Source organism: Bidens hawaiensis, unplaced genomic scaffold, assembly GCF_021521415.1.
Source record: "Bidens hawaiensis isolate Kalapana, Puna unplaced genomic scaffold, B.hawaiensis_p1.1 tig00021044_1, whole genome shotgun sequence".
In the NCBI taxonomy this organism is placed as follows: domain Eukaryota; kingdom Viridiplantae; phylum Streptophyta; class Magnoliopsida; order Asterales; family Asteraceae; genus Bidens; species Bidens hawaiensis.
In genome coordinates, this window is record NW_027493259.1 from 382701 (window position 1) to 392963 (window position 10263).

The 10263-nt window shown below is 32.7% G+C and overlaps 1 protein-coding gene across 1 annotated transcript; it reads right to left on the bottom strand.

Moving 5' to 3' along the window:
* Positions 1 to 4219: 4219 nt before the first annotated feature.
* Positions 4220 to 9651, bottom strand: LOC143562639 (nucleobase-ascorbate transporter 11-like). Its single transcript, XM_077050388.1, has 10 exons — positions 9120 to 9651; positions 8225 to 8322; positions 7965 to 8135; positions 7799 to 7899; positions 7574 to 7709; positions 7446 to 7496; positions 7072 to 7359; positions 6150 to 6384; positions 5636 to 5916; positions 4220 to 4707 (listed from the first exon to the last, which is right to left on the bottom strand). Exons 1-10 carry the CDS (start codon positions 9613 to 9615, stop codon positions 4486 to 4488), a joined length of 2079 nt encoding a protein of 692 aa, XP_076906503.1. The 5' UTR covers positions 9616 to 9651; the 3' UTR covers positions 4220 to 4485.
* Positions 9652 to 10263: the final 612 nt, after the last annotated feature.

Here is a 10263-nt window from a genome sequence, read left to right on the forward strand (position 1 = left end):
TTTATTATTACATTTTTCTCTCTCCTCTACTCACAATCAATCCAACAAATATTAAAAAATAAATAGGGACAAACAATTCCCTAAACATTTCCCCAAATTTATAAAAAATCACTACATTTCTCTCTCAACCCTATAATTTACACTCACAATCACTCACAGCCCCACCCTATAATTTGCAAACTCCCCACACATAATTATAGGGGATGGGATGTGAATGCTCTTAAATCACAATATGAAAAACTATTAAAAGAGAATCAATCAAAATGGTGGCACAACAAATAATAAATTCCCATCTAACATAAACCATATGTACCTACACATTGTGTTCAATATATGGATCCTAAAACAAACAAATGAGCATTCTTGATATTCTATATATGAACCATAGACTCCATAGTAATGCAAACTCAACTGTAATCATATTTATCAAGGAATTAGCCTACTGTGGTGTATAAATCCACTTTGTCGGCGAAGTGCATATATTTGAAGTTTTTAGCATTATTATGAAACCAATATGTATATTATATCTAGCCGTTTGAATCATCAAGTGCAGTTGAGTTAGCAGAATGGTTATCCGGCATTACTATAAATCTTATGGACTCCCCCTGCACATGTTCGAATCTTGATGTCCATGTTTTTGTTTTCCAAATATGACTTGAAAAGTTTATAAAGTAGCTATAAAATGTTTGCAAAATTAGTCATCAAATATCATTTGTACCTATTTCCAACATTCAAAAATCAGATTGATCCATAAACTATTAATTGTTTACAAAATTAGGATACCTTTATGGCTTAAGTCCAAAATTATTTTGGGATACCCTTGAAATTTTTATCTAGATCCACCACTAACTTCACATATACCGTTTTTCCACCATATTCAGATTCAGACTTGCAGATACACCGCAACTGATTCTTGATTGTTAATACTTGAATCTTGAGTTCTTGATTGTTAATTTCCGTTAAATTTAACAAGATTTAGGTATAGAAAACCATAAGTTGATACTTGATAATGAACATTTAGACAATAAAAGTTAGTTTAAACATGATTATAAATAGTTTGGCATTGTGAAATCAAAACTAAAAGTTCTAATTTTGGTCATTTAAAAAGGATAAAGTTAAATTAGATGAAAATACTCACTAGTGGGGCCTTAAATATTTAACTAGCTTTAAGCATTCAGATATTTTAGGTCGCCCTAAGACCTCCCGCTACTAAGTAGTGATGAAAATGTTAGCAAGTGATCTAGCCTCACATGACATACGTATCCTATGTAAATATATGTGATTCATGTATTTATAATTAACCTTAAATACTTCCGTGAATAATTCCAACGTATTGTTAACTTTTATTATGAAGCTAAGAACGAAATTCAAGAATTAAATGTGTTTTTGGAGATAGATGTAGTTCATGACGAATGACTAAACAAACTGAAAAAAAGAAGAAGATATATTTGTGGTTTGACATTATACATATTGAATCGTGGCTTTGTGCATTGAATTTGAAACTCCTGTCACTATCAACATTATCATTCATAAATTTATATTTTTTTTCTTTTTTTAAATGTATTTGGCACTTTTGTTTGCTTAGTTTTTCTCACCAATATTAACAATATTAGGTAAATAGTTATAAATAAATAATATTATATCGCAGCCGTAGGAATAGGAAACGTGGTAGAAGAGTAGCGAAGATGTTTATAATGTGACGATGCCCCACGTTTACATGTTCTTGTTTCTGAATTTGTAATCTAAATTCAGACAATCTATGTTATGTTCACACATATGACTCACTATCTTCACATTCTTTTATACTTTAAACACACTTTTATATAAAAGGTTCTAGTTTTGTTATCAACCCCTACATAATTTAAATTATATTCTTTATACCCTTAGGAAATGTTGTTAACGCTATATTTTCATAAGTTTTTAAAAATTTATATTTTATGTAATATTTATAGTGATTTACTTCAATCATACGAATAATAAACAAAAATCTCACTTGAATGCCTTTTATAATTATTGAAATCGAGTCTGAATTCCCAACTACTAACATTTTAGCTCTACTAATTACACTATACCCTTAATCATAAATATAAATAATAAATAAGATTCCGACATACTGAACCACCACAACTAATTCTTGATTGTTAATACTTGAATCTTGAGTTCTTGATTGTTAATTTCCCGTTAAATGTTAATAAGATTTACGTAAAGAAAACCGTAAGTTGATACTTGATAATGAACAATTAGACAATAAAAGTTAGTTGAAACTTGATAATAAGCAGTTTGGCATTGTGAAATCAAAACCAAAAGTACTAATTTGGGTCATTTAAAAGGGTAAATTAAACTAAAAGATGAAAATATTCAACAATGAAGCCTCTAATATTTAACTAGCTTTAGACATTCGGAAACTTTGGGCCACCCCGGGACCTCTTACTACTAAGTAGTGATGAAAATGTTTATCAAGTGATCTAGGGCATCTAGCCTCACATGACTTACATATCCTATGTAAATATATGTGATATCATGACTTCATAATTAACCTTAAATAATTCCTGAATATTTCCAACGTATTGTAAACTTTTATTTGTGAAGCTAAGAATGAAATTCAAAAATTAAATGCGTTTTAGTAAATAGTATTTCATGGCGAATGACTTAACATTTACTGAGAAAAAAAAAAGTTAAGTATTTGTGTTTTGACATTCACATTATACATATTAAATTGTGGCTTTGTGCATTGGAACTCCTGTCAGTATCAACTTTATCGTTCATAAACTTATCTTCTTTTTCTTTTTTTAAATATATTTGACACTTTTGTTTGCTTAGTTCTTGTTACCATTATTAACAATATTAGGTAAATAGTTAAAAAAATAAAATTATATCGCAGCCGTAGGAATAGGAAACGTGGTAGAAGAGTAGCAAATATATTTATGATATGGCCATGCCCCACGTTTACATGTTCTTGTTTTCTGAATTTGTAATCTAAATTCTAAGACAATCTATGTTGTGTTCAGACATGTAGTAGGGTAAATACTTCACTATCTTTACATTCTCATTTATACTTTACACACACCTTTATATAAAAAAAACTCTAGTTTTATTATTAACCCCTACATAATTTGAGTTAATACTCTTTATACCCTTTAAAAATGTAGTTAACACTATATTTTCATAAGTTTTCAAAAATTTATATTTTATGTAATATTTATAGTAATTTACTTCAATCATACAAGCAATAAACAAAAATCTCACTCGAATACCATGTATAACTATTAAAACCGAGTCTAAATTCACAACGTACTACTTACATTTTGACTCTACTAATTACATTATACCCTTAATCATAAATGTAAATAATAATAAGCTTAATATCACTGGGTTATGCTTTATAAATAGTACAATTTAATGCAAATAGCCAAATACTATACATAGCGCTGGCTATTAATCATGTTAATTGTTGACTAACCCGTTTTGATTATCAGTGGGTTTAATTTAGCCAAACAATTGAGCTAATTATAGTTGGCTCAAACCAAGCTTTTTTCAAGCATGCTTTGAGCTATTTGAATAGGCCTACTGTGTATAGTTTTTCCGGTAACCATGAGAACCTATCTAACTAATGCGATAAAATAAATCACAACTTCTGTATGGTATGTAGCTTTCATGGGTTAAGACTAGAAGATGGTATAAGTTAGCAGAATCCAAGACCTTTATTAGAGATGAATCAGACCGTGCGTATAGTTTCATATGTGTAGCCTGTTAGCCGATTTTGGGCATATAGGCAAATGATCTATAGTCTCAATGAAGCGAAGAAATTGTTGGAAAATCGAACCCTTGATCACAAAACATACAATACGAACAAACTCGTATGACTCTTTTTATTATTTATAACCCAAAAATATAAAGTACACCCAAACCCATTACATGTGATGACCAAAAAATATACAGTCTTGATGAACAAGTAACCCGAATCTAATTGGACTAACCCTAACAAATATATAAATTAAACTAACCCATGGTTATCTATACATAATTACATATTAAATAAACCTAATTACATAAACAGATAAATAAAAGCCAAATAAAACTCTTAATAGCTCAACTAATCTAACGGATTAACCAACCCATGTCTTAAACAAAAAACCAAAATCCCTTTAAATATTAGACTTTAGATATGGTTTTAAATATTATAAGAAAAGAACACCCTTAAACCTGAATTAGACTTAAATAAGCTAACTAGTAAATCACAACAAATAATAAATTCTCATCTAACATAAACCATACGTAACTACACAATGTGTTCACTATATGGATCCTAAAACAAACAAATGAACACTCTTGATATTCTATATATGAACCATAATAATGCAAACTCAACTGCAATCATATTTATCAAAGAATTAGCCTACTGTGGTGTATACAATCCACCTTTTGGACATGTAGGCTGATGCTGAGTTGGCAAGAGCAAAATTGACTGTTGACTTTTATGTAAAGTCATGCATCCAAACATTTAGCCCATCTGAAAACTCTGGAAACTTTGCTAGGTAACTTATAGTCATCAAGAGAAGACGGATTCGAGGACAGGTCATCAGAAGTTGACCAACGGTACACGCCTCGTTCTTGTTGACCACCCGGGACAGTGTTGTCTAGTACTATGGCCACCAATAGTGTCACCACCATGTTCATTGATAGAAGCGCGTTCATTATAAAATCAAACTGGCAATAAATCATTACACGTAATATATATTAGATACAACAGTCGACATACTAAACACCTCACCAAGACACGTGGGAAAATCACCCAAATAGGCATTTTGACCCAACGTTTTGCAAAAATAGGCATCGACTTTAGCACTAATAAGTAGACATGTCTAAAACCAACCAAACAAGGCCAAATAAGCATAGCCAGCTAAGAAGGCATAAATTTAGCAGGCGCAAAAATCTTCGTAAAACACTTTGGGTTCCCCAAAATTAACCGGCACTTTACACATATATTGATTTGATTGGTTTGTTTTGTTGACCCCATTGTACTTTAAGATTTTTGTGCCTGCTAAATTCAAGTTAGGGGTGTAAATGAGCCAAGCCTAGTCCGAGCTCCTTTTATAAAGCTCGAGCTCGGTTCATGAGTCGGTTTTTCAAGCTTGATCTTGATCGCGCTTGTTCATTATTTACTAGGTAATTTATATACATTTTTTAACATATTTTTTTAACTACTTTTTATATGTAATAAATATAATTATAAATTTAACTCTTAACTCAATAAAAAAAGCATATAAATAATAGGCTCGCTAAGGCTCACGAGGCAGCTCGAACTCAATAAGTGAAGCTTGGGCAGGCTCGTTTACTAAACAAGCTTATTTATAAGGCTCGAGCTCATTGAAGCTCCAACTGGTTCACGCTGTTACTGAGCCGATCTCGAGTAGCTCATGAACCGTCTTGGCTCATTTACACCCCTAATTCAAATCTTCTTATCTGGTTCCACTTATGTGGCGTTTTCTTATTGGTTTCTTTTAATATGTTTAATTTTAGCACGGTTAAAAGTCTGTCTATTTTCATGATTGTCCAGAGATACATTCTTGAATTAGCGTTGGCTTGGTCAACCACGTTAACTTCAAAACCAGAAAACGATACAAAATGAACACACCTGTTTATTTCCAGAGTGAATCGGCCCGTCTGATGCTGCTGAGTAAGGAATGAAGTAACCGGGAAGAATAAAGGCGGTTTCTGGTTGATATTGTTGAAAATATGCCGGTAAAGATAAACCAATAAAAAGAGATGCACCAACTATCATTATATTTCTGAAGCTTGCGGTGTGAGTATACCGCAATGTCGAGAGCCCTAATGCCACCACTAGGGCCCACACGAAGCACAACAAAGAAGCAGCCAACGCTTGTGGTATAGAAGCAAGAATCGCACCTACTTTACCTGATATAATAACATCTCATTAAACAACAGATTCAATCCATTTAAACATTAATAAATGTTCGAGTAAGTTCTAGTTTTCATCTTTTATATGGGTAACTAGCAATTCGTGTCCTTTAACTTCAAGGATATTTTTGTACTTATTGAAGTTAAAGGACACATTTTTTGTAGCATAAAGCACAAATACTGTAATTTACCCTGAATGTTATTAAAAAATTAAGAGAATATAGATATACCAATGAAAGAGAAGACGATTAAGATAACCGCTCCCACTTCCACAGCCCGTCTACTGGCCACCTTTGTGATTGCAACCGTGTGAGCATTTTCGGTCAAAGTTGTTGACCCGCCTCCCGTGCCCCAGAGCCCAGCCAATACACTACAAAAGCCTTCCAAACCGATTCCTCTGCTTACAACACCTCGTGTAGGAGGTTTTCCATTAATATGCATTGATGCCGAATAATACGTCCCAACCTTTAAAAAAAGACCACATAAGAATTAAATCTAATCTTGAGCATAGGCACTTTTATATTATATTTGATTTAATTACTCTAGTAAGCGAACCAAACAAACACGAACGGAGAGTGTTAGTGTTCGTTTGTTTAACTTTAACCAGACAAATGATCTAACACGAACAATAAGACAAACGGGGCTTTCTTGTTTTTGTCAGTTCGTTAAGAAAATGAGCATCCTCATGTTCGTTCATTAACAATAAAAACAACCGGTTCACGAGTGAACATAACTGAACACAGACGAATGAACATAACTTAGCTAAAACCAGTTAGAAGTAATGTGAAGAACAACATGTTGGGCCTAAAAAGTTAATAAAACAAGACTGAGTTGTAATGGGCCAAAAAACTTTAAATGAATATATTAGTGAGCATAAAAGAATTCAAATGAGCAAAAATAAGCGAACTTTCACGAACATAAATGAGCGAACCAGACTTTTGTTCATGTCTGTTCATTTGTTAAATAACATAAATAAACTTCCCGCCCAACAGTTCACGAACGGTTCACTGAGCGTTCGGCTTGTTTACACGCCTATCTGAAGTATAAGAGACCAAGAACCCTAAACAGACCTATAATGGGCCTGTGGGCTAAAGATAATTAAACTTTTAACATATAGTAATGACTAATAATAATATATATTTAACAATTTACCGAGTCAACTGATGCCACTAAAGACACAATGATCATGATGATGGAGGTTCTTAAATGAAAGATAGGGATACCCCATTGCAAAGGGTAAGGTATCCTAATCCAGTCAGCAGTTTCCCATGCATTAGATGCATCTGTCCTGCAATGCTTCATCGTATACGCGTGCTTGATACATAAATCGGTTAACATATTGGAAATAGGTATGTCTGGGCTACACCCTTTGTAGTCGTATGCACCGCCAGCTGTCAAGAAACACGCGTACACCCATATAATTGCAATGCTCAAAGGGACCTGTACAAAGATTAATATTGTTAGCATCAATATTATTTATTAAACATAAAAACGAAAAAAAAAACGAAAGAATTTATGATACGTACCGCGTATACTTGGAATACACGGTTTCCAAAAACAGATACTCCCCGGAGGTGCTACAAAAAGGAAGCAAAACTATAACGTTGAAATTCTAACAAACAACTTAGGCAAAAAAAATGTTATACGCGCTTACCAGAGAAAAAATAAGCACCAATAGTATCTGAGGAACACTGATCTCAACACAACTACCAGCTAGCGGGAAACCATAACTGAAAAACGCCAGCCCCACAGCTCCAATAGTTGGTGCAACCACAACTGGATTAATCAACCTGCAGTGAATAATTTAAACTAACTCACTCAACTGTCTATTTTATTCCTAAGTATAAAGATATTGACAGCTTATCATTAAAGTATTTACCTTAATAACAAGGACATGAAACCGCTCAATCCAATAATGCATTGAAAGATTGAGCTAACAATTATAGCCCCTTGTAGCTCCCTCATTATGTGTCTAAATTTCTGTATTATAGAAGGTTCTTTAAGATGCACGTGAAGGAAATAAATAAGTAAATAAAAAAACTTACATTTTCAGAAAGATTTCGGTATTCACGTGCATTAATGATAACTAAAGCAGGAGCCAAAAACACGAATGAACTCCCTTGCACCAATGGTAAGCGCGTCCCAAAGTATGAGTGCAAGATAGTGGTTAAACCAGAAACCAACATTATTGTGGAAATGACAGTGGCGGTGTCCTTCTGTTAGAAACAAAGTATAAAATGTTCAAACTTGTAACAGTTGTTTATGAATTTTTCATTAACTGAAAGGGAAAGGAAGAGTGGCTGACATCGGTGCCACCCATGGCGGGGACAATGATCAAGGGGACGAAAACTAGTGAACCCGCGAGTGAGAGGTAGTGCTGCATACCATAGTACATGAGTGGGACTGCATTGCATAAAACAATGAATGTAAGTCAGAAATAACATATGATTGAATATTGATCATAAAAAGAAGACAAACTGGATTTTAATATTCCGAACTGTGACTCATTGGCCGATAATAATTTATACTCGCAAATTGATAAGTCTAACGGAGAAGCATATTATGGAAGAATCAGAATCGTTAACGAAAAAAATAATCTTTTTCATGTAAATGTTAAGCAAAATGTTTTGTAACAATGCAACAAGGTAAAACAAATAACCAACGAATTGAGTTATCAACAATTAATTAATTGTCCTTAGTTTTCTTATTATCAGCATCAAATCAACATACAAGATATTATTAATCATTAAAGATATAAATATATGCTAAATAAAAGGATTGAGAAGTAGTGAGAGTGATTATTTCTTAAAGTACTAAAATCCAGTTTGCCTAAAATGAAATTCAAATTCAATAAATAAATGCATTTGCTAGATTGAACACAAACAGATCTAGCATATAGGTTACTTTCAACCAGTGTTGTAAAAGTCGAAATTACTCGGTGGCTTATCGATTTGATTTCGTGTAAGCAGACCCTAAAATCAGTAGTCAGTCAAAACTGGTCAAAATCTTTGAAGTAATTGAAAAATTAGACTAATTTTGAAAACCTATATATATATAATTTTGAAAAATTACATATAAAAACACTGCTTTGAACATGATCAACTATTAGATTCTTGTAAGATTAATAAACACAATGCAATAATAATATATCATTCAACATTCAATACTAATAAAAAATCATTAAAAAAACAAAAACAAACCTAAACCCGGATTATCTCTGATTCCACATTTCATTTCTGGTGGATTTTGTGGTCCAAAATGACCAAAATCTCTTTCATCACCTCCAGGATACTTTATATCAATCACTTCTTCTTCATCATCTTTCTTATTATTATTCTCCATAATAACTGGACCACCAGCATTACCAGTTCCATGATCTTCACCTCTTTCTTGTAAAATGGGTTCACTCTCATTACTATTACTATTATTATTATTATTATTTAACTCCGGTCCAATTTCAGACTCATTTGCAACCCTCGGCTGCACTGAACCACCACCACCGTGAACGGAGCTTGAAGAGCCAACTTCACCGGAAAAGATGGAAACAAAGCCGGTTCGTTTAGCCCAGGATCTCAAATCTCTGGCATTGTGGTCGCCGTGGGGCACAAAAGGCTCGATTTTGGATCTTAACTTTTTGCCTTTTTGTTTGTCGGCTTTGTGGGTTGTTGATTCTGCTGGGTTCGATTCACGTTCCATTGCACCTGCTTTTTGTTCAAAGATTTTCAAGACAAATAATATTACTGTATATGATTACAATAACAAACAACAATATGTTATATGCCCAGAAGAATTATTAATGGGTAAAAGGGTTTTTGGTGACCGTTACGGAAGAGAAAGAGAGAGAAGATGGGAGTGATGGGTCAAATTGGTCACTGTCACTGTCAACTTGGCTACCTTAGCATTCTTGCATTTTTTATTTAATGGATTAGAAAACAAAATAAGAAATTTTTCTTTTTTTATTCTTGAGTTTTTTTATTAAAGAAAAAGAAAGGAAATGAAAAGAAAAGTTAAGCCCTTTTTTCCTCCAAAACTTTCATGTCAAATATGGTCGGATTGTAAAGGAAAGTTTATATCTCATTACCATATTTCCAATTTACCATATTTTAATTCTCTTTTTCATGTTACTATGAGTACATAATTATAAAATTATAATTTTTTTTCCCATCTTTTCCTTCCAATCTAACTCAAGAATGTAATAAACACTTTCTTTTCTTTTCTTTAATTTTAACTCGAGAATGCATTTTAAGTATATAATTTCTTTTCCTTTCTTCCTCTATCCAATCTTATCATTTCTTTTCCTTGTATTTTAAACCCGAGAATACGATGTAGATTTCAAGTTTTTCT